This window comes from Oncorhynchus masou, chromosome 6, assembly GCF_036934945.1.
Source record: "Oncorhynchus masou masou isolate Uvic2021 chromosome 6, UVic_Omas_1.1, whole genome shotgun sequence".
NCBI classification, from domain to species: domain Eukaryota; kingdom Metazoa; phylum Chordata; class Actinopteri; order Salmoniformes; family Salmonidae; genus Oncorhynchus; species Oncorhynchus masou.
Window position 1 is genome coordinate 3,885,988 of NC_088217.1, and position 24,443 is coordinate 3,910,430.

Genomic DNA, 24,443 nt, shown 5'->3' on the forward strand with positions numbered 1-24,443 from the left:
ACAGCTCGCTTAACCCGCACCAATGTGTCAGAGGAAACACCGTACAGCAAGCGACCAAAGTTTGCGTGCATGCGCTAAGGAGTCGCTAGAGTGTGATAGGACAAGAACAGACCGGCCGGCCAAACCTTCCCCACCAATTGTGCGCCTAATGGGTCTCCCGGTTGCGGCCGGCTGCGACACCGCCTGGGATCAAAGCAGGGTTCTATAGTGATGCCTCTAGCACTGTTATGCAGTGTCTTAGACCGCTGCGCCACTCGGGAGGCCGATCTGTGGCAATTTGAATGCCGTAACGATATCCTGAGGCCGATTGTCGTGCCATTCATCCACCGCCATCACCTCATGTTTCAGCATGATAATCCATGTTGCAAGGATCTGAACACAATTCCTGGAAGACCACACAACTAATTCACCACACAACTACTGACCACAACAAGTAACTACAGCTACTGACCACCCAGCCACTGATCACACAGCCACTGACCCCACAACTACTGACCCCACAACTACTGACCACACGGCTACTGACCACAACTACTGACCCCACGACTACTGACCACACGGCTACTGACCACAACTACTGACCCCACAACTACTGACCCCACAACTACTGACCACAACTACTGAGCACAACTACTGACCCCACAACTACTGACCACAACTACTGAGCACAACTACTGACCCCACAACTACTGACCACACGGCTACTGACCACAACTACTGACCCCACAACTACTGACCCCACAACTACTGACCCCACAACTACTGACCCCACAACTACTGAGCACAACTACTGACCCCACAACTACTGACCCCACAACTACTGACCCCACACCTACTGACCACACAACTACTGACCACACAACTACTGACCACAAATTAGTATGTTTGTTTATTCCATGTGTAACTCTGTGTTTGTGCTGCACTGCTTTGCTTTATCTTGGCCAGGTCAGTTGTAAATGAGAACTTGTTCTCAACTAGCCTACCTGGTTAAATAAAGGTGAAATTAAAGTGAGGGCTGACTGTGAGAGGGCTAACTGTGAGAGGCCTAACTGTGAGAGGCCTAACTGTGAGAGGACTAACTGTGAGAGGCCTAACTGTGAGAGGCCTAACTGTGAGAGGCCTAACTGTGAGAGGGCTAACTGTGAGAGGGCTAACTGTGAGAGGCCTAACTGTGAGAGGACTAACTGTGAGAGGGCTAACTGTGAGAGGCCTAACTGTGAGAGGCCTAACTGTGAGAGGCCTAACTGTGAGAGTGTTAACTGTGAGAGTGTTAACTGTGAGAGGCCTAACTGTGAGAGGACTAACTGTGAGAGGCCTAACTGTGAGAGGCCTAACTGTGAGAGGCCTAACTGTGAGAGGGTTAACTGTGAGAGGCCTAACTGTGAGAGGGCTAACTGTGAGAGGGCTAACTGTGAGAGGCCTAACTGTGAGAGGCCTAACTGTGAGAGGGCTAACTGTGAGAGGGCTAACTGTGAGAGGGCTAACTGTGAGAGGCCTAACTGTGAGAGGCCTAACTGTGAGAGGGCTAACTGTGAGAGGCCTAACTGTGAGAGGCCTAACTGTGAGAGGACTAACTGTGAGAGGGCTAACTGTGAGAGGCCTAACTGTGAGAGGGTTAACTGTGAGAGGCCTAACTGTGAGAGGACTAACTGTGAGAGGCCTAACTGTGAGAGGCCTAACTGTGAGAGGGCTAACTGTGAGAGGCCTAACTGTGAGAGGGCTAACTGTGAGAGGCCTAAATGTGAGAGGCCTAACTGTGAGAGGCCTAACTGTGAGAGGCCTAACTGTGAGAGGCCTAACTGTGAGAGGCCTAACTGTGAGAGGCCTAACTGTGAGAGGGCTAACTGTGAGAGGGCTAACTGTGAGAGGGCTAACTGTGAGAGGCCTAACTGTGAGAGGGCTAACTGTGAGAGGGCTAACTGTGAGAGGCCTAACTGTGAGAGGCCTAACTGTGAGAGGGCTAACTGTGAGAGGACTAACTGTGAGAGGGCTAAAGAGAACACAGTGGAGCACCCCAGGACCATGCTGGCAAGCTGGCAAGGTAGACGGCTGACAACGGGTTAGTGTATTGCTGAATGAAGTGTTATCTCAAGCACCCAGAACTAAATCTCAAAATTGTATTACTGAAAAACCTGAAAGGGTTGATGGACTATTGTACATTTTTTTAATCTTGCGTTTTAATGTTTTGAAAAACTTGGTGGAATCTTCACCATTATTGCATCCCAACTGTTTTCGGATCTACAGGGACGTTGGCATGGAATTCAGCAACAGTGTTTGTAGTGATTGTAGTCTACAATCCTCAAAGGCCTAGGTGGGGCCCAGTTGATGACTGCCTTGACTGTATGTGGTACATACTGATATTATGTTAATTATGATGACAGTAATCATGATCATTTTTAAAGAGCTTTTTATCATATAGCAGAGCTTTAATTATATATCACTTTTCCACCATGTTTAGACATGTGTGAGTGATGGGGTACAACGGTACGTTGAGGTGCGTCCCAAATGGCACCCTATTCCTGACATGATACACTACTTTTGGCCAGAACCCTATGAACCCAATTGGGACGCACACATATGGAGCATTTCAATTGCTTTTGCTCACCTCTTGCCTCCTCTCCTACTCCTCTCCTACTCCTCCCTCCTCTTCTTCTCCTCTCCTTCTCCTCCCTCCTACTCCTCCCTTCTCTTCTTCTCCTCTCCTACTCCTCCCTCCTCTCCTACTCCTCCCTCCTCTCCTACTCCTCCCTCCTCTTCTTCTCCTCCCTCCTCTTCTTCTCCTCTTCTTCTCCTCCCTCCTCCTCTCCTACTCCTCCCTCCTCTTCTCCTCACTCCTCTCATCCCTCCTCTCCTACTCCTCCCTCCTCGTCTTCTCCTCTCTACTCCTCCCTCCTATTCTTCTCCTCTCCTACTCCTCCCTCCACTTCTTCTCCTCCCTCCTCTTCTTCTCCTCTCCTACTCCTCCCTCCTCTTCTCCTCACTCCTCTCATCCCTCCTCTCCTACTCCTCCCTCCTCGTATTCTCCTCTCTACTCCTCCCTCCTATTCTTCTCCTCTCCTACTCCTCCCTCCACTTCTTCTCCTTCCTCCTCTTCTTCTCCTCTCCTACTCCTCCCTCCTCTTCTCCTCACTCCTCTCATCCCTCCTCTCCTACTCCTCCCTCCACTTCTTCTCCTCTCTACTCCTCCCTCCTCTTCTTCTCCTCTCCTACTCCTCCCTCCTCTTCTTCTCCTCCCTCAACTTCTTCTCCTCTCCTACTCCTCCCTCCTCTTCTTCTCCTCTCCTACTCCTTCCTCCTCTTCTTCTCCTCCCTCATCTTCTTCTCCTCTTCTTCTCCTCCCTCCTCTTCTTCTCCTCTCCTTCTCCTCCCTCCTCTTCTCCTCACTCCTCTCATCCCTCCTATCCTACTCCTCCCTCCTCTTCTTCTCCTCTCTACTCCTCCCTCCTCTTCTTCTCCTCTCCTACTCCTCCCTCCTCTTCTTCTCCTCCCTCCTCTTCTTCTCCTCTTCTTCTCCTCCCTCCTCTTCTTCTCCTCCCTCCTCTTCTTCTCCTCTCCTACTCCTCCCTCCTCTTCTTCTCCTCTCCTACTCCTCCCTCCTCTTCTTCTCCTCCCTCCTCTTATTCTCCTCTTCTTCTCATCCCTCCTCTTCTTCTCCTCCCTCATCTTCTTCTCCTCTCCTACTCCTCCCTCCTCTTCTTCTCCTCTCCTACTCCTTCCTCCTCTTCTTCTCCTCCCTCCTCTTCTTCTCCTCCCCCCTCTTCTTCTCCTCTCCTACTCCTCCCTCCTCTTCTTCTCCTCTAACTACTCCTCCCTCCTCTTCTTCTCCTCCCTCCTCTTCTTCTCCTCTTCTTCTCCTCCCTCCACTTCTTCTCCTCTCCTACTCCTCCCTCCTCTTCTTCTCCTCTCCTACTCCTCCCTCCTCTTCTTCTCCTCCCTCCTCTTATTCTCCTCTCCTACTCCTCCCTCCTCTCCAACTCCTCCCTCCTCTTCTTCTCCTCTCCTACTCCTCCCTCCTCTTCTTCTCCTCTCCTACTCCTCCCTCCTATTCTTCTCCTCCCTCCTCTTCTTCTCCTCTTCTTCTCCTCCCTCCTCTTCTTCTCCTCTCCTACTCCTCCCTCCTCTTCTTCTCCTCCCTCCTCTTCTCCTCCCTCCTCTTCTTCTCCTCCCTCCTCTTCTTCTCCTCTCCTTCTCCTCCCTCCTCTCCTACTCCTCCCGCCTCTCATACTCCTCCCTCCTCTTCTTCTCCTCCCTCCTCTTTTTCTCCTCTTCTTCTCCTCCCTCCTCTTCTTCTCCTCTCCTACTCCTCCCTCCTCTCCTACTCCTCCCTCCTCTTCTTCTCCTCCCTCCTCTTCTTCTCCTCTTCTTCTCCTCCCTCCTCTTATTCTCCTCTCCTACTCCTCCCTCCTCTCCAACTCCTCCCTCCTCTTCTTCTCCTCTCCTACTCCTCCCTCCTCTTCTTCTCCTCTCCTACTCCTCCCTCCTATTCTTCTCCTCCCTCCTCTTCTTCTCCTCTTCTTCTCCTCCCTCCTCTTCTTCTCCTCTCCTACTCCTCCCTCCTCTTCTTCTCCTCCCTCCTCTTCTCCTCCCTCCTCTTCTTCTCCTCCCTCCTCTTCTTCTCCTCTCCTTCTCCTCCCTCCTCTCCTACTCCTCCCGCCTCTCATACTCCTCCCTCCTCTTCTTCTCCTCCCTCCTCTTTTTCTCCTCTTCTTCTCCTCCCTCCTCTTCTTCTCCTCTCCTACTCCTCCCTCCTCTCCTACTCCTCCCTCCTCTTCTTCTCCTCCCTCCTCTTCTTCTCCTCTTCTTCTCCTCCCTCCTCTTCTTCTCCTCTCCTACTCCTCCCTCTTCTCCTACTCCTCCCTCCTCTTCTCCTCACTCCTCTCATCCCTCCTCTCCTACTCCTCCCTCCTCTTCTTCTCCTCTCCTACTACTCCCTCCTCTTCTTCTCCTCTCCTCTCATCCCTCCTCTTCTTCTCCTCTCCTACTCCTCTCCTCCCTCCTCTTCTACTCCTCTCCTCCCTCCTCTTCTTGTCCTCCCTGCTCCTCTCCTCCCTCCTCTTCTACTCCTCTCCTCCCTCCTCTTCTTCTCCTCTCCTACTCCTCCCTCCTCTTCTTCTCCTCTCCTACTCATCCCTCCTCTTCTTCTCCTCTCTGACTCCTCCCTCCTCTTCTTCTCCTCCCTCCTCTTCTCCTCCCTCCTCTTCTTCTCCTCCCTCCTCTTCTTCTCCTCTCCTACTCCTCCCTCCTCTCCTACTCCTCCCTCCTCTTCTCCTCACTCCTCTCATCCCTCCTCTCCTACTCCTCCTTCCTCTTCTTCTCCTCTCCTTCTCCTCCCTCCTCTCCTACTCCTCCCTCCTCTTCTTCTCCTCCCTCCTACTCCTCCCTCCTCTCCTACTCCTTCCTCCTCTTCTTCTCCTCCCTCCTCTTCTTCTCCTCTTCTTCTCCTCCCTCCTCTTCTTCTCCTCTCCTACTCCTCCCTCCTCTCCTACTCCTCCCTCCTCTTCTTCTCCTCCCTCCTCTTCTTCTCCTCTCCTCTCATCCCTACTCTTCTTCTCCTCTCCTACTCCTCTCCTCCCTCCTCTTCTACTCCTCTCCTCCCTGCTCTTCTTCTCCTATCCTACTCCTCCCTCCTCTTCTTCTCCTCTCCTACTCATCCCTCCTCTTCTTCTCCTCTCCTACTCATCCCTCCTCTTCTTCTCCTCTCCTCCCTCCTCTCCTACTCCTCCCTCCTCTTCTTCTCCTCTCCTACTCCTCCATCCTCTTCTTCTCCTCTCCTCTCATGCCTCCTCTTCTTCTCCTCTCCTACTCCTCTCCTCCCTCCTCTTCTACTCCTCTCCTCCCTCCTCTTCTTCTCCTCTCCTACTCCTCCCTCCTTTTCTTCTCCTCTCCTACTCCTCCCTCCTCTTCTTCTCCTATCCTCTCATCCCTCCTCTTCTTCTCCTCTCCTACTCCTCTCCTCCCTCCTCTTCTACTCCTCTCCTCCCTGCTCTTCTTCTCCTATCCTACTCCTCCCTCCTCTTCTTCTCCTCTCCTACTCATCCCTCCTCTTCTTCTCCTCTCCTACTCATCCCTCCTCTTCTTCTCCTCTCCTCCCTCCTCTCCTACTCCTCCCTCCTCTTCTTCTCCTCTCCTACTCCTCCATCCTCTTCTTCTCCTCTCCTCTCATGCCTCCTCTTCTTCTCCTCTCCTACTCCTCTCCTCCCTCCTCTTCTACTCCTCTCCTCCCTCCTCTTCTTCTCCTCTCCTACTCCTCCCTCCTTTTCTTCTCCTCCTCTCCTACTCCTCCCTCCTCTTCTTCTCCTATCCTCTCATCCCTCCTCTTCTTCTCCTCTCCTACTCCTCTCCTCCCTCCTCTTCTACTCCTCTCCTCCCTCCTCTTCTTCTCCTCTCCTACTCCTCCCTCCTCTTCTTCTCCTCTCCTACTCATCCCTCCACTTCCTCTCCTCTCCTACTCATCCCTCCTCTTCTTCTCCTCTCCTGCCTCCTCTCCTCCCTCCTCTCCTGCCTCCTCTCCTCCCTACTCTCCTGCCTACTCTCCTCCCGTCTCTCCGGCCTCCTCTCCTCCCTCCTCTCCTCCCTCCTCTTCTTCTCCTCTCCTACTCCTCCCTCCTCTTCTTCTCCTATCCTCTCATCCCTCCTCTTCTTCTCCTCTCCTACTCCTCTCCTCCCTCCTCTTCTACTCCTCTCCTCCCTCCTCTTCTTCTCCTCTCCTACTCCTCCCTCCTCTTCTTCTCCTCTCCTACTCATCCCTCCTCTTCTTCTCCTCTCCTGCCTCCTCTCCTCCCTCCTCTCCTGCCTCCTCTCCTCCCTACTCTCCTGCCTACTCTCCTCCCTCCTCTCCTGCCTCCTCTCCTCCCTCCTCTCCTGCCTCCTCTCCTCCCTCCTCTCCTGCCTCCTCTCCTCCCTGCCTCTCCAGCCTCCTCTCCTCCCTCCTCTCCTCCCTCCTCTCCAGCCTCCTCTCCTCCCTCCTCTCCTCCAGTCTCTCCTGCCTCCTCTCCTCCTTCCTCTCATCCCTCCTCTCCTCCCTCCTCTCCTCCCTCCTCTCCTGCCTCCTCTCCTCCCGTCTCTCCTACCTCCTCTCCTTCCTCCTCTCCTGCCTCCTCTCCTCCCTCCTCTCCTGCCTCCTCCCTCCTCTCCTCCCTCCTCTCCTGCCTCCTCTCTTCCCTCCTCTCCTGCCTCCTCTCCTCCCGTCTCTCCTCCCTCCTCTCCTCCCTCCTCTCCTGCCTCCTCTCCTCCCTTCTCTCCTGCCTCCTCTCCTTCTCCTCTCCTCCCTCCTCTCCTGCCTCCTCTCCTCCCTCCTCTCCTGCCCTCCTCTCCTGCCTCCTCTCCCCCCTCCTCTCCTCCCTCCTCTCCTTCCTCCTCTCCTCCCTCCTCTCCTCCCTCCTCTCCTGCCTCCTCTCCTCCCTCCTCTCCTGCCTCCTCTCCTCCCTCCTCTCCTCCCTCCTCTCCAGCCTCCTCTCCTCCCTCCTCTCCTCCCTCCTCTCCTGCCTCCTCTCCTCCCGTCTCTCCTCCCTCCTCTCCTGCCCTCCTACCTCCTCTCCTGCCTCCTCTCCTCCCGTCTCTCCTCCCTCCTCTCCTGCCCTGCTACCTCCTCTCCTGCCTCCTCTCCTCCCTCCTCTCCTCCCTCCTCTCCTGCCTCCTCTCCTCCCTCCTCTCCAGCCTCTTCTCCTCCCTCCTCTCCTCCCTCCTCTCCTGCCTCCTCTCCTCCCTCCTCTCATCCCTCCTCTCCTTCCTCCTCTCCTGCCCTCCTCCCTCCTCTCCTTCCTCCTCTCCTCCCATCTCTCCTGCCTCCTCTTCTCCCGTCTCTCCTGCCTCCTCTCCTCCCGTCTCTCCTCCCTCCTCTCCTGCCCTCCTACCTCCTCTCCTGCCTCCTCTCCTCCCGTCTCTCCTCCCTCCTCTCCTGCCCTCCTCCCTCCTCTCCTGCCCTCCTCTCCTGCCCTCCTCCCTCCTCTCCTGCCTCCTCTCCTCCCATCTCTCCTGCCTCCTCTTCTCCCGTCTCTCCTGCCTCCTCTCCTCCCTCCTCTCCTGCCCTCCTACCTCCTCTACCGGCCTCCTCTCCTCCTTTCTTTCCTCCCTCCTCTCCTGCCTCCTTTCCTCCCTCCTCTCCTGAGAGAAGGAGGGAACATGGAAACAAATGGGCTTGTATACGTGAGTGAGCGTGTGTATGCGTGCGTACGTCACACTCAGCACTATGAAATGCACTCGCACGCACCACAATCAAAGAACACACTGATTCGTGTACTGACAACACCCCTGAGATGAACGCTCTCTTCCAGACCTGCGTGTGGGCACACCAGCCTCATCCTCCACACACCCTCTACCCCATCTCTTCGTACACACACCCACTGTCCTCTTCAGAATACACATTGAAACCATACTGTACCCCCCCCCCCCCCCCCCCCCCCCCACTCTCCAACCCTCCAACCCCCACCCCAAATCAGCCACCACCCAGAATCCAACATCCAAAAATAAGAACAAATGTTGGATTGTTACAAATACATTTTTACATTCATGGTATTTTTTTATTTAACATTTTATTTACACATTTGAATTCATTGTATATATTTTTTAAACATTTGGGTTCACAGTGCTCAGACATAATATGCAGTATATTCTTTTCAGCCTCCACTATTACAGATGACTAACAATTACAGATTGAATAACAATTACAGATTGAATAACAATTACAGATTGAATAACAATTACAGATGACTAACAATTACAGATTGAATAACAATTACAGATTGAATAACAATTACAGATTGAATAACAATTACAGATGACTAACAATTACAGATTGAATAACAATTACAGATTGAATAACAATTACAGATTGAATAACAATTACAGATTGAATAACAATTACAGATGAATTGCAATTACAGATGAATTGCAATTACAGATTGAATAACAATTACAGATTGAATAACAATTACAGATTGAATAACAATTACAGATTGAATAACAATTATAGATTAATTACACCCCTCAGTATCTCTCAGCCCATCCCACATCTCCATACATCACCTTCTCTCCTGATTTCCATGTGCCATTTATTTTTTCAACTGTGCTGTAATGTCTTACATACATTTTGAATGTCTTTAATCGTATATTATCAGCAAATTGTGATTTTTTAAAAATGAATATTTTTTTGGCTAAATGTAATATTATATTGTTGATCGATTGAATATGGCTTTCCAGATCACCTGACAGTGCTATTTGTAGGATTTAATTTTAGAACAATGTTTTGACTTTTTAGCCACTCCTGAACCTGTGACCTGAAACCAGCTACAATACCAAAATAGATAGATATCTTCACAGCTAAATCTGCTGACATGTTTGTATACCCCATGTACTGTATATAACATTTGGTTGGTAGCAAGAATTTGGTATAATAATTTAAAATAGAAAAACTTGAATTGTTGAATCAATCATTGTTTTGTATGGTACCAGTCAAATGTTTGGACACACCTACTCATTCAAGGGTTTTTCTTTATTTTTACTATTTTCTACAATGTAGAATAAATAGTGAAGACATCAAAACTATAAAATAACACATATGGAATCATGTAGCAACCAATTTTTAAAAAACAAATCTAAATATATTTTAGATTATTCAAAGTAGCCACCCTTTGCCTTGATGACAGCTTTGCACACGCTTGGCATTCTCTCAATCAGCTTCACCTGGAATGCTTTTCCAACAGTCTTGAAGGATTCCCACATATGCTGAGCACTTGTTGGCTGCTTTTCCTTCACTCTGCAGTCCAACTCATCCCAAACCATCTCCATTGGGTTGAGGTCAGGTGATGCAGCAGTCCATCACTCTCTATCTTGGTCAAATAGCCCTTACAGCCTGGAGGTGTGTTGGGTCAATGTCCTTTTGAAAAACAAATGATAGTCCCACTAAGCGCAAACCAGATGGGATGGTGTATCACTGCATAATGCTGTGGTAGCCATGCTGGTTAAGTGTGCCTTGAATTCTAAATAGATCACTGACAGTTTCACCAGCAAAGCATCCACACACATCACACCTCCTCTTCCATGCTTCACGATGGGAACCAAAGATGCGGAGATCATCTGTTCACCTACTCTGCGTCTCACAAAGACACGGCGGTTGGAACCAAAAATGTCAAATTTGGACTCATCAGATCAAAGGACAGATTTCCACCGGTCTAATGTCCATTACTCGTGTTTCTGCCCAAGCAAGTCTCTTCTTATTATTGGTGTCTTTAGTAGTGGTTTCTTTGCAGAAATTTGACCATGAAGGTCTGATTCACACAGTCTCCTCTGAACAGTTGATGTTGAGATGTGTCTGTTACTTTAATTTGGGCTGCATTCTGAGGTGCAGTTAACTCAAATGAACTTATCCTCTGCAGCAGAGGTAACTCTGGGTCTTCCCTTCCTGTGGTGGTCCTCATGAGAGCCAGTTTCATCATAGCGCTTGATGGTTTTTGCGACTGCATTTGAAGAAACTTTTAAGTTCTTCAAATTTTCAAGTTCTTGAAATCTTCAGAATTGACTGACCCTCATGTCTTAAATGGTTGATGGACTGTTGTTTCTCTTTGCTTTTTAGAGCTGTTCATACCACAATATGGACTTGGTCTTTTACCAAATAGGGCTATCTTCTGTATACCAACCCTACCTTGTCACAACACAACTGATTGGCTCAAACGCATCAAGAAGGAAAGAAATTCCACAAATGTACTTTTAACGAGGCACACATGTTAATTTAAATGCATTCCAGGTGACTACCTCATAAAGCTGGTTGAGAGAATGCCAAGAGTGTGCAAAGCTGTCATCAAGGCAAAGGGTGGCTACTTTGAAGAATCTCAAATATAAAATATATTTTGATTCGTTTAACACTTTTTTTTGTTACTACATGATTCCATAAGTGCTATTTCATAGTGTTGATGTCTTCACTATTATTATACAATGTAGAACATTTTAAAAATAAAGAAAAACCCTTGAATGAGTAAGTGTATCCAAATTCTTGACCGGCACTGTATATTTTTATAATTATTATTTTTTTAACCTTTATTTAACCAGGCAAGTCAATTAAGAACAAATTCTTATTTTCAATGACGGCCTAGGAACAGTGGGTTAACTTCCTGTTCAGGGGCAGAAAGACAGGCTTGTACGTTGTCAGCTCGGGGGGTTGAACTTGCAACCTTCCGGTTACTAGTCTACTACTGGTAAAAAATGTTTTGTTTATGCCAATACATTTTCGTGTGAATATGCATTGTACAAGACTCCATCTTTCAAAGTGCCAGAGCCTTTATGACATGAAATTCACTATATAAAAAAAAGAACCATAAAAAGATGCTAACGTCAAGCTATGCACGCCTCATTAGTCTGAAAATACCGTTCATGATGTGTATCATTAGATATACATTGTATGCAATATGGCAAATATATTCACAATTATGTCAACAACAAAAAAACACACAAAAAACCCTGAACTTCCTCAACCTACAGGACATGGAAAATCCATTGCTATGTTGCCTCTTAGTAAACGTATTTATATCCCTTTGATGTAAAGATTACCCCAATAAATCCATATATCAGAATTGCCATTAAATTGCATTGAAACAAGAGTTGCCGAATATATCATGTGTGTACATATTTAATATCAAATATACTACATGTTCAAAATGCAAGTACTAAAAACCTTTCTTGCGCACCCACTTATCCGCATACCCAATGAAACAAGTCCAATCGAATATTTTTTTTTTCTGGCATCCATTGCGCCTATCGAACGCTTTCAAATCTGTGAGGGCGAGTGAACGATGGCTTCGTTAGGGAGGGGAAACGCGGAGAAAAAAAATGATACTAGAATCGGAACTCAAATCAAGACTAAATGGGCACCGAACCGAACTCAAAAAAACGGTTCGAATGGAACGTTCACAAAACGCCCCTTCTTCCTTATATGGGCTTTCATTCCATCCAGGTTCCTTTTTTCCCCCCATCTAAAGCCCCGCCTCTTGTAACTGACTGTCAATTCGCACCACTGTTGTTGCAGCCATTTTAATCTACACTTCAGTTGTAACTACACCGACTGATGCTTGCTTAGGACCGTAGCAAGGTAAGGTTTAATTTTTTTGTTTTCTTTTTTTGTTTGTTGATGTTTTGTATTTCTACGGTCGTTGTCGTGCTTCAACTAATGACATTTCCCTCAAAACATTTCAACTTCTCGTTGAACGCAGAGAAAGCGTAAGGAAACACCATAAATAGCATAGCAAACTGTGGCTGGCTAACTGGAGGAGAAGTGTGGTATAGTGGCCCGGTTGAAGACGCTAGCTAGCTTTGTGTGAAGTCGAATTTTACGTCGTATTACTTAGGTTTTATTTGAAAATAAATGTGATTTTCGTTGTTCTTTAACTCAATGTAATTCCCTTTGTTTTCTTAGTAAGATTATTTGGTCATATTTCAATTGAATCTACAACCACACTATGTAGCTTTGATATGGGACTAAACAAAAATGTTTATACCCACTCAAGAAAGGGGGGAAAGAGCACCTGACACGAGAAATTCGGAATAATACATTTTTGGGTGAGAAAAAAAATTGAGAAAAATTATTGGCTCTCTGAATTTGTTCCTCCCTACCACAAGGGGCACTACCAGTGTTTGGGTCATTAATGTAAACTCACACCATTCCTTACAAATGTGCGCAACCGCAACATTCAAACGAGGCTACAAAGAAAACTAATGGGACTGTGATGACTTCAAAATCGGGGGGTTCTATTCAAGCGTTGATCGACATGGTAATGGCTCTATAGTATTGGAGAAAAGTTGAAAAAACGGACCCTCCGTTACATCTTGACGTGTCATGTCGTTAGGTACAGCACGCATAAAGCAACTATTTGTCTTACAATCTCTCTCCACCAGGTGTAGCACTTCTATCATCCTTTAAAAAGGGGGGGATACCTAGTCATTTTTTTCGTCATCATTCTCAAAGCCGCTGTTTACTTCTAAGATCACTTTAGCACCGCCATAAAAACCCGATTCAAATTTGTGTCTAATTTTCAAATAGGTATGTAATGACACATTATATAAACTCTTTATAGTGATTCATTTACATTTTAGAGGCGATAAGGTGATAAGTTGGACAGATCGCATGGGGGGGAAGCAATTTTCCCCCACAATGTCTCTCCTTCTCATTATCAACGCATTAGTTTCGCTTCCCCCGCCTGCCATTTAAAAAAAAATAATAATTACCCGCCGGGTCTCATTGCCTGCTTGAATTATGCAGAAACGGGCAGCGTTTAGGTAATATTATTTGGATGGGGAGAAATTGTGCTTTACAATGGTATTGACATTACAGTTGATCTGGAACTATTACGTTTTTGGGGCGCTAAAATAAGGGCAATTGTACGGACAAGGCGATGTACGAGTTTACTTGGGTTTACGTTAGTTGTAATATAGATGACTTGTTACTTCAAAGAACAGTAGGCTAATGTGTTAGGTTTTAAATTAGGCTTGAAACATGTGAAACGCTACAAACTATACACACCACTAATATTAGCTAACTCCGTTCCGTACACATTCAAACGAGGCTGCAATGAAAACTAATGGGACTGTAGCAACTGTGTTGGCATCAAAAACCGGGGTGTCAACTAAGTTTCTATTCAGCGTTAAGTGACATTTGAATGGACCAATAGTATTGGAGAAAAGTTGGGGGGGAGGACCCCTCTGACGCTGTACGTTAAAGTGTGACGATGTAACGTACATCACGTGTTATGCAACTCATTCTGTGCCATACAGAATTTCCACCAGGCGCCGATTTAAAAAAAAATATATATATTTTTTTTTAATACAAGAAATGCTCAATGGTGAGTGTAAAGTTAATTATTCGTGTGTTCATCAATTGTTAATTTTCTTTGTGTCATCACTGCGAGCCATCACGACTCTCAAAAGCTGCGACAGCCGCAGTTAACTGAGAAATTTAGCGCCGTCCTAAAAACCCTATTAAAGTTAGACACAAACCTTCAAATAGGTATGTATTGAGACATTGTATAAATTCTTTAGTGTTTTATTTACATTTTAGAAGTGATAAGTTGGACAAATTGGGTAAAAAATCAGTTTCCCCACACAACATATATCCACCCCCCTTTCACTATCGCTCAAGTAGCTTTCGCTTCTCTGTCCGCCATTTTGAGAGAGAAAAAACGGCAGAGCTCCATTCAATCATGCAGAGACTGGCAGCCTGAAGGTCTCGTCATTGATTTTGCTGGAAAGGGAAGAAATTGTGCTTTACAACAGTATTCATATTACAGTTGACTTCGAGGTATGGAACAGAGAGATGTACAAAAGTTTGTTAGCTACACAAAATGGCTATCCTGGGTAGCTTTAGTGTGCAGTCCCACAAATTGTAACTCGACACGTAGGATCACAACTTTATTAAGCTAATTGCATTCTTGTGTAAGTACATTTGGAAATTCATTTAAATTGCACATTTGGCACCAACACTGGCAGCCCCAAAAAAAGTGCTTTAGCTGTGAGAATCTCAAAAAAAAATTGAGATTGAAGACGAGGTGTGAAAATAAACGGGTTTGCTCTGAAAAAACATTGACATGGAGCATTATTATGGATAGTCAGGCTTATATATATATATATATATATATATTGACTTTTAATATATTGACTTTATATTAGTTTTGTTTAAAACGTTTTGACAGTAACTGTGTTATTTTTGCGAAGACTATTTGCTTCTTGAGTTTGGACATTAAGTTTTATGCTTGTTTAGATTATAACCGTACGCTGATTTTTAAGATGAGCCATAAGGTGTTTGAGTAATGCCGTACTCTGCCTTGCGTCGTAATCCGTAGTAACCTGAAGGTTGCAAGTTCAAATCCCCGAGCTGACAAGGTACAAATCTGTCGTTCTGCCCCTGAACAGGCAGTTAACCCACTGGTCCTAGGCCGTCATTGTAAATAAGAATTTGTTCTTAACTGACTTGCCTAGTAAAATTAAATAAAATAAAGGTAAAATAAAAAGTGAAATAATACGATTTATAATTCAATAATATGTGAACGACCGGCTCGATTCAGTCTTGTGTCGCAAAATTTGACATTGTTTTTTTTTTTAACCTTGGATAAAAGCAGAGACTCCGAGCTAGAAAATGGTATATCATACACAACAGTTGAAGAACAATGGGGAAGTAATTCTGCTTTGAAAGTTGATCAAAACAAATTTATTTATATAGCCCTTCGTACATCAGCTGATATCTCAAAGTGCTGTACAGAAACCCAGCCTAAAACCACAAACAGCAAGCAATGCAGGTGTAGAAGCACGGTGGCTCGGAAAAACTCCCTAGAAAGGCCAAAACCTAGGAAGAAACCTAGAGAGGAACCAGGCTATGTGGGGTGGCCAGTCCTCTTCTGGCTGTGCTGGGTGGAGATTATAACAGAACATGGCCAAGATGTTCAAATGTTCATAAATGACCAGCATAGTCCAATAATAATAAGGCAGAACAGTTGAAACTGGAGCAGCAGCACGGCCAGGTGGACTGGGGACAGCAAGGAGTCATCATGTCAGGTAGTCCTGAGGCATGGTCCTAGGGCTCAGGTCCTCCGAGAGAAAGAGAGAATTAGAGAGAGCACACTTAAATTCACACAGGACACCGAATAGGACAGGAGAAGTACTCCAGATATAACAAACTGACCCTAGCCCCCCGACACATAAACTACTGCAGCATAAATACCCCCGGACAGGGCCAAACAGGAAGGATATAACCCCACCCACTTTGCCAAAGCACAGCCCCCACACCACTAGAGGGATATCTTCAACCACCAACTTACCATCCAAAGACAAGGCCGAGTATAGCCCACAAAGATCTCCACCACGGCACAACCCAAGGGGGGGGCCAACCCAGACAGGATGATCACATCAGTGACTCAACCCACTCAGGTGACGCACCCCTCCCAGGGGCGGTATGAGAGAGCCCCTGTAAGCCAGTGACTCAGCCCCTGTAATAGGGTTAGAGGCAGAGAATCCCAGTGGAAAGAGGGGAACCGGCCAGGCAGAGACAGCAAGGGCGGTTCGTTGCTCCAGAGCCTTTCCGTTCACCTTCCCACTCCTGGGCCAGACTACACTCAATCATATGACCCACTGAAGAGATGAGTCTTCAGTAAAAACTTAAAGGTTGAGACCGAGTTTGCGTCCCTGACATGGGTCGGCAGGCCGTTCCATAAAAATTGAGCTCTATAGGAGAAAGCCCTGCCTCCAGCTGTTTGTTTAGAAATCCTAGGGACAATTAGGAGGCCTGCGTCTTGTGACCGTAGAATACGTGTAGGTATGTACAGCAGGACCAAATCAGAGAGATAGGTAGGAGCAAGCCCATGTAATGCTTTGTAGGTCAGCAGTAAAACCTTGAAATCAGCCCTTGCTTTGACAGGAAGCCAGTGTAGGGAGGCTTGCACTGGAGTAATATGATGAACTTGTAACCTAACTGGCTAACGTTGGCTAGCTTGCTAGCTACTTCCAGACACAAATGAGAGAACAGCTCTCTCTGACCATTTTACTCACCCTAGCTGAGCTGGTTAGGCTGTTTTTTATGTTTTCCAGAGTGTTGGTGCTGGCCACAATTTAATTACGCTTTTTTTTGCCAACGTTTACTGACACCAGCCATATTCAACGGATGTTGAGCGTTCATAAACTCATCCCTTTTTCTGCGCTCTGGCGCACTCAGGCGAGAGGGCTCTGAAATCAGAGTAGATTTACCAGATACGTCTGTCGACAGTTGTTGCAGTGGCATCAAACATTCTATTGACCTGGTTACTTGAATAGTGGAGTCTTTTGTTTAGACATGTAGCTAGCAGCTAAACAATGAACCATAATACCAACTCATGTTACTACTTTGCATGCATCTGTAGGTAGCTAACCAACCAGGTTCAATGTGAGCTAGCTAACATTAGGATTGAACTAGCAATGCAAATGGCTCTGAGTTACGAATAATATTACTAAAGTCATACACGTACACACTAAAGTTAGCTAGCTAACAGTACACTTTAACTTGAAATGAAAATGACTTTCTGACCATTAGAAACGTGTAATATCTGAAAATGTAGCTAGCTAGACTATCTTACCCATATACATGGATGAACGCTTCACCCTCTCTGTCACGGATGCTGTGGTTGCCCTTAGTTTGAAGATGTTATCCGGAGACAGCTCTTTTATAAATATGTGTTGTCTTTTCAAAGCAAAGAATTTTCTCCATCTCCTTAGCTTCACACTCTAGCTCTATTGATTTCAAAACTCGGTACTCCAGAAAGTGGAGAGCAACACTTGTGCATTTCTACTATGATTTCGTTCAAAATAGCTACGTTCGAAAGGATTACCTTCACAGGGCCTCCCGAGTGGCGCAGTGGTCTAAGACACTGCATCGCAGTGCTAGCTGTGCCACTAGAGATCCTGGTTCGAGTCCAGGCTCTGCCACGACCGGGAGACCCATGGTGTGGCGCACAATTGACCCAGACATCCCGGCCAAAGCCTCCCCTTTGTCCCATCGCGCTCTAGTGAGTCCTGTGGCGGGCCGGGTGCATGCACGCTGATGCGGTCGCCAGGTGTACAGTGTTTCCACCGACACATTGAAGCAGCGGGCATTGTGTCAAGAAGCTTGGTTGGGTTGTGTTTTGGAAGACGCACAGCTCTCTACCTTCGCTTCTCCCAAGACCGTACAGGAGTTGCAGCGATGGGACAAGACTAACTACCGATTAGATACCACGGAAAAGGGATTTTTTTTTAATTGAAGGATTACCTACACATACTGTATGCGTAAGTTGCGCGTGACTATTTCACAGGAGCAGGATTGGTCTGTCGGGCATGTCCAGCACATTCATTATCTTCACAATCATTGCTAACGGGAAGGTTGCTCTCGCTTTTTTCCAAAGCTTAACCAACTAGGCTCCTAATTGAACTATTGTATTTGTATTTACAGATGGCATACACGTTTGTTATTAAGGCACATGAAAATTCACATGTTCCAGAAGGCATTTCTGCAACAACAAAAAATGCATTTTGAAAAACAAATACATGCCAAAATGGCGCTCCTATTTTTACACTTGCCAGTGTACCCTACAACACTATCTCAGTTTAATATGCTGCTTGAATGTGTTCGTGCCCATATCAACAAAAAAATACAATGTCAGAATTTTTGCTCACAGAGAAAAAGCACATGGGTAGAAGGTGTTTTTACAGTCACAACCACCACTAGGCTACCTGGCAGCAGCGTTGGACTAGTAACCGAGAGGTTGCAAGTTCAAATCCCTGAGCTGACAAGGTAAAAATCTGTCGTTTTGCCCCTGAACAAGGCAGTTAACACACTGTTCCTAGGCCGTCATTGAAAATAAGAATTTGTTCTTAACCTCTCTGGTGCAAGTGGGACACTAGCGTCCCTCCTCGACAACAGCCAGTGAAATTGTAGGGCGCCAAATTCAAAACAACAGAAATCCCGTAATTAAAATTCCTTAAGTATTATCCACCATTTTAAAGATACACTTCTTGTAAATCCTACCGCAGTGCCCGATTTCAAAAAGGTTTTTCCTGCGAAAGCACACAACGATTGTTAGGTCAGTACCTCGTCACAGAAAAACACAGCTATTTTTCCAGCCACAGAGAGGAGTCACAAATAGAGAAAATTAATCACTAACCTTTGATCTTCATCAGATGGCGTTCATAGGACTTCATGTTACACAATACATGTATGTTTTGTTCGATAAAGTTCATATTTATATCCTAAAATTTGTTTACATTTGCGTGTTGTGGTCAGAAATGCATTGTCTCAAACAAACATCCTGTGAAAGTGCAGAGAGCCTCATCAAATAACAGAAATACTCATCATAACCATTGATAAACGATACAAGTGTTAAGCATGGAATTATAGATAAACTTCTCATTAATGCAACCGCTGAGTCAGACTTCAAAAATGCTTTACGGCGAAAGCACACTTTGCGATTTATGTTAGGTCAGCTCCTAGCCACAGAAACCCATACAGCCATTTGTGACACTTCTCTCAAGGAGAGATTAAATAATCAAAAGATCATTAAAATTAATCACTTACATTTGATCTTCATCTGGTGGCACTCCCAGGTCTCCATGTTAGACAAATATTTGTTTTGTTCGATAATGTCCCTCTTTATGATCAAAAACCTCCTTTTTGTTTGCGTGTTTTGTCCATCCAGTAATCGCGAATGCAGAAGGCGCGTGCACTAATTCCAGAGGAAAAAGCTTAAAGTACAATAAAAGTTAGTTTGGCATGTTTCTACTATGTTTAAAATCAATCCTCCGGTTGTTTTTGTCATAAATAATCAATAATATTTCAACCTGACAAAAGCTTCGTCAATAGGGGTGGCAGTGTAGCCTAGTGGTTAGAGCATTGGACTAGTAACCGAAAGGTTGCAAGTTCAAATCCCCGAGCTGACAAGGTACAAAATCTGTCGTTCTGTCCCTGAACAGGCAGTTAACCCACTGTTCCTAGGCCGTCATTGAAAATAAGAATTTGTTCTTAACTGACTTGTCTAGTTAAATAAAGGTTAAAAAAAAATATATATATAGGAAAGATCAGACGCATGAATGGAAATGGCCACTGATTGAAAGTGCTGTGTCATTTTTCAGAGTAAAAGCCTGAAACAAACAAACAAGACTGGTCACGTGTTGAGATATAGCCATAGAGCTCGTGAACTGGGTCCTAAGTCTTTGTATGGTGGATAGTCTTTCAATGGAAAAACAGCCTTTCAAAATAATAGTACTTCCTGGTTGGATTTTCCTCAGGTTTTTGCCTGCCATATCAGTTCTGTTATACTCACAGACAATATTTTAACAGTTTTGGAAAATTTAGTGTTCTATCCAAATCTACTAACTATATGCACATCTTATCTTCTGGGCCTGAGTAGCAGGCAGTTTAATTTGGGCACTCTTTTCATCTAAAATTCTGAATCCTGCCACCTACCCTAGTAAAGTTAACTGACTTAAATAAACAAGGAGTCGCTAGAGCGCGATGAGCCAAGTAAAGCCTCCCCTAGCCCGGACGATGCCGGGCCAATTGTGCGCTGCCTTATGGGACTCCCGGTCACAGCCGGTTGTGACACAGCCTGTGATCGATCCCGGGACCGTAGTGACGCCTCAAGCACGTGCGATGCAGTGCCTTAGACCGCTGCGCCACTCGGGAGGCCCCTTGCTAACTTTAACAGATTTATAACACTGGTGCATATTTCTTAGAGCAGTTTATATTGATAGATGTCGAGTTCATTCTTTTGTGAAACACTTTGTCAAAGCTAACCCTAAACCCTAACCCCAACCCCTAACCCTAACTCTAACCCTAACAAAGCTTCCAAGAGCGTCCCTCCACTGATTGATTGATTATCACGATTTAAATAAAGAACTTTCTCAGCTCTGGTTGTAAAATGTCTTGTCAGTAATGCTGAAATCGCACAAGGTCTCTTATCACCTACCGATTTCAGTCGCTCAAAGTTTAAGGCTATGCAATATGAATCAAGAAACAGCAGTGCATGCTTCGCTGTAAATCTCAAGAATCAACAAAGCGTAACCATTTTTGATTTGTGAAATTTCATAATTTTTGTACGTCCTTGGTGGGGGAATCAGTACAATAGCGCCCCCTCTGGTAGGGGGGGGAATCAAGGTCTGACAGGCAATCTACTTCAGATTAAGCAAAACACATGTTGCTTGTCCAAAGTCATCCCTTTTAGGCTACTTAATTAGAGGTCGACCGATTATGATTTTGCAACCCCGAAAAATCATAATCGATTATTGGAGGACCAAAAAAAGCCTATACCGATTTAATCGGACGATTTTTTTTATTTTATTTTTTATTTTTTTAAAAATAAAATACTAATAATAAATACTTTAAAATTATTAATTATTTGTATTTTATTTGTAATAATGACAATTACAACAATACTGAATGAACACTTATTTTTACTTAATACATCAATAAAATGAATTTAGCCTCAAGTAAATAATGAAACGTGTTTAATTTGGTTTAAATAATGCAAAAACAAAGTGTTGGAGAAGAAAGTAAAAGTGCAATATGTGCCATGTAAGAAAGCTAACGTTTAAGTTCCTTGCTCAGAACATGAGAACATATGAAAGCTGGTGGTTCCTTTTTAACATGAGTCTTCACTATTCCCAGGTAAGACATTTTAGGTTGTAGTTATTATAGGACTATTTCTCTCTATACCATTTGTATTTTATTAACCTTTGACTATTATATGTTCTTATAGGCACTTTAGTATTGCCAGTGTAACAGTATGGCTTCCGTCACTCTCCTCGCTCCTCCCTGGGCTCGAACTAGAAACACAACGACAACAGCCACCCTCGAAGCAGCGTTACCCATGCAGAGCAAGGGGAACAACCACTCCATGTCTCATAGCGTTTCAAACGTCACTCGCTTTTAACACGCACCCCGTTAACTAGCTAGCCATTTCACTTTGGTTATACCAGCCTCATCTCGGGAGTTGATAGGCTTGAAGTCATAAACAGCGCAATGCTTGACGCACCACAAAGAGCTGCTGGCAAAACGCACGAAAGTGCTGTTTCAATGAATGCTTACGAGCCTGCTGCTGCCTACCATAGCTCAGTCAGACTGCTCTATCGAGCAACGATATGCACCGCATCGATTATATGCAATGCAGGACACGCTAGACAAAAACTAGTAATATCATCAACCATGTGTAGTTAACTAGTGATTATGATTGATTGTTTTTTATAAGATAAGTTTAATATTAGCTAGCAACTTTCCTTGGCTTACTGCATTCGCGTAACAGGCAGTCAGTCTCCTTGTGGAGTGCAACGAGAGGCAGGTTGTTATAGCGTTGGACAAGTTAACTGTAAGGTTGCAAGATTGGTTCCCCCGAGCTGACAAGGTGAAAATCTGTCGTTCTGACCTTGAACCAGGCAGTTAACCCACCATTCCTAGGCCGTCATTGAAAATAAGAATGTGTTCTTCACTGACTTGCTTAGTTAAATAAAGGTGTAAAATATATATTTGAAAATAAATAAACATTGGCCAACTCGGTGTCCAAAAATACCGATTTCCGATTGTTATGAGAACTTGAAATCGGCCCTAATTAATCGACCATTCCAATTAATCTGTCAACCTCTATCAAAAATAACTGTTAAGCAAAACAGCAGTTCTTCACCTAGCCAAATATATTGGATAATACGAGACTTCCTAATTTCTGAAAACACACTAATTGAAACAAATGTTATGGTAGCTCGCAAAAGAGTGTAAGTGTGGTTGCTAACTAACTAACTGTAAATGCATTTTAGTGCTAACTTGGCTGTGTGGTGAAACAATTCACTTATTTACAGCTTGTTAGCTACTGCACCACTCTTGACAAGCGAACATAATGCAGACACCAAAATTGACGTCTCCGCTAATGTTTAGCCTTTTTGACTTTTGCGACGTGACGTCTCCAAGCTTATTGCCAAGACGTTTCTGCAGGATGCAGTCCACGTTGCTGCAACGTAATTCATCTAAATTTAGAGGTCTAAATCAGTCCCACCCCCATAGAATTGATCCCATTGGGGACCCTTACCGTCCGTTACAACAGTAACTAAGCATGCAATGTTTTTATTCTATTTTTTTTTTAAACGTTTGTCTTGTTTTATTTGTTGGAAACTGCTACTCTCTTCATTCTCTCAACAGGGCGAAGAGTAATACTGACTTCAGGAGCTCTCAATGGTTTCACCTGAAGGCAGATGTCATGAATTACACAGAGCCGGTTGTGGAGAAGGCCGTCAACTCCTGGTCCAGAATAGCCTCAGCGGGACAGACGGTCCTTTTCGAGGCATTACAGATCCTCAACCCGATGTCGAAAGATCTGTCAGACACCGAGGAACTGGTATCCTTTCTGCAAGGACTTAAGGAAGAGGGCCATAAGCCCAAAGTGCTACGAAGCAAAGATGTGTACGGTTACAGGTCATGTACAGCAAAAACCCTCCCGGAAGACATGTGCTCTATGGACGTAGCCAGCAAGGGGCCAAGGCCAGGCAAGAAGAGGGGACGGAAGAGTAAGAAGAAAAAGAAAAAAAAGGAGTGTAACAATTACGCATCGTGGAGTAGTGCAAGTGCATCAGAATCTCACAAGAGATCTGTCTTTTCCAGACCTCCGATTCTGACTATACATCCTGCCCTGGTGCAGCAGCAGTACCTGAAACTAACGAACATTACAGGTTTAATGAGAGGTCACACTGCGAGAATGCAGATTCACTCTCAACCTCCAACACTTTCAGGAATACCGTTACTGCCATCGCCGAACACGGGTAGAACACCTAAAGCGGTGGCCATGGTTGGTCAAAGGTACCATGCCTCCTGTCCGGAATGGAACAGAGCCCTTATCGGAGATTCTGCCCCCGTGATCTATCAGAACGGCCGAGGAGTTTACAACTACAAGACTGATGTGTCAAACCACAGACGGTCCTGGACGGACGACCAATCTCTGTGGATGATGAACCGCCAGGAGGAGTGTCGGCTGGACGAGAACAGTTTGAGGTGGAAGGTGATCAAAGTGGACGATTGCGTCACGGTTGAGGAACTGAGGAGGAAGGCCCAGAGGATCTTGCAGGTGAACCTGTCCCCTGTGATACAGATACGCCCGCTGTATGAAACTCTAGCTGAATACCAGCGTGAACGATATCTCCAGTAACTTCTTGGTTTAGCCTAGCTAGCCTAGGGTCCATTTTGCAACGAGGCTTAGCGAAGTCCACAGAGGTCTTTCTTTACTGTTGAAGCCAGAGGAAAAAAAAACATCAGGACGGCGTCATCTGACGACAGTAAAGTACGTTCCTTGAGCAGTGACGGGGGTATGATGTCACGACTACCGCGTCAACAAGACTGAAGGGCCTAACGTCGATCAGAAGTTATACACGGTGCTGATGTCAGACACTCAAGCATAGACATTGCTGGTCAGAATGTAAATTTGTATTTTTAATTTTTGTTTTGTTTTAACCAGCTTCTGTTTTGTACACTTCTGTTTTGTACACTCCTGTTTTGTACACTTGAGGATGGACTGATAGACTTGGTAAGCAGTGTCACGGCACACTGTAGGATACATTTTTGGTTTGTTGCAAGATTTATTTTTTTTAGGTACAGTCTACATGACACATTTTAAAACAATTTGGTCCCCTGAAATTGTTGTAAATGGGCAAGCTTGTTTTTAGGGTTATTGTTTTACAGCCTGATTTACAGCCTGGTCTTCCTGTGGTTGGCCTACTGAGTCATTATCCCTTTAATCTACTTTTGTGTTTCCCCTTTCATAGAGTTTGAACTTTCGACAGCCTCAAAATGTTTGCTGAATGTAAGCACTTAAATTGTAACAATTCCATTTGCAGGGCAGAGCTAAAATGGCCTTATTCTTTTCAGTAAACCTAACCCTTTTTGTAGTGACTGATTTTTATTTTCTCTGAGTAAAGAATTTGAAACCACCCTA

The 24,443-nt window shown here is 45.2% G+C and overlaps 2 protein-coding genes across 2 annotated transcripts; both read left to right on the plus strand.

Annotated features, from left to right (window-relative positions):
* The first annotated feature begins 22 nt into the window (after positions 1–22).
* LOC135541236 (keratin-associated protein 4-6-like) lies at positions 23–2,064 on the plus strand. The gene is made up of 2 exons (XM_064967335.1): positions 23–41; positions 998–2,064. The coding sequence occupies exons 1-2, from the start codon at positions 23–25 to the stop codon at positions 2,062–2,064; spliced, it is 1,086 nt and encodes a 361-aa protein (XP_064823407.1).
* Positions 2,065–11,983: 9,919 nt separating this feature from the next.
* ccdc71 (coiled-coil domain containing 71) lies at positions 11,984–24,443 on the plus strand. The gene is made up of 2 exons (XM_064967409.1): positions 11,984–12,079; positions 22,661–24,443. The coding sequence occupies exon 2, from the start codon at positions 22,719–22,721 to the stop codon at positions 23,658–23,660; it is 942 nt and encodes a 313-aa protein (XP_064823481.1). The 5' UTR covers positions 11,984–12,079; positions 22,661–22,718; the 3' UTR covers positions 23,661–24,443.

Coding starts and splice junctions, on each gene's coding strand:
- ccdc71 (XM_064967409.1), top strand. CDS start 22,719: ATGAATTACACAGAGCCGGTTGTGGAGAAGGCCGTCAACTCCTGGTCC.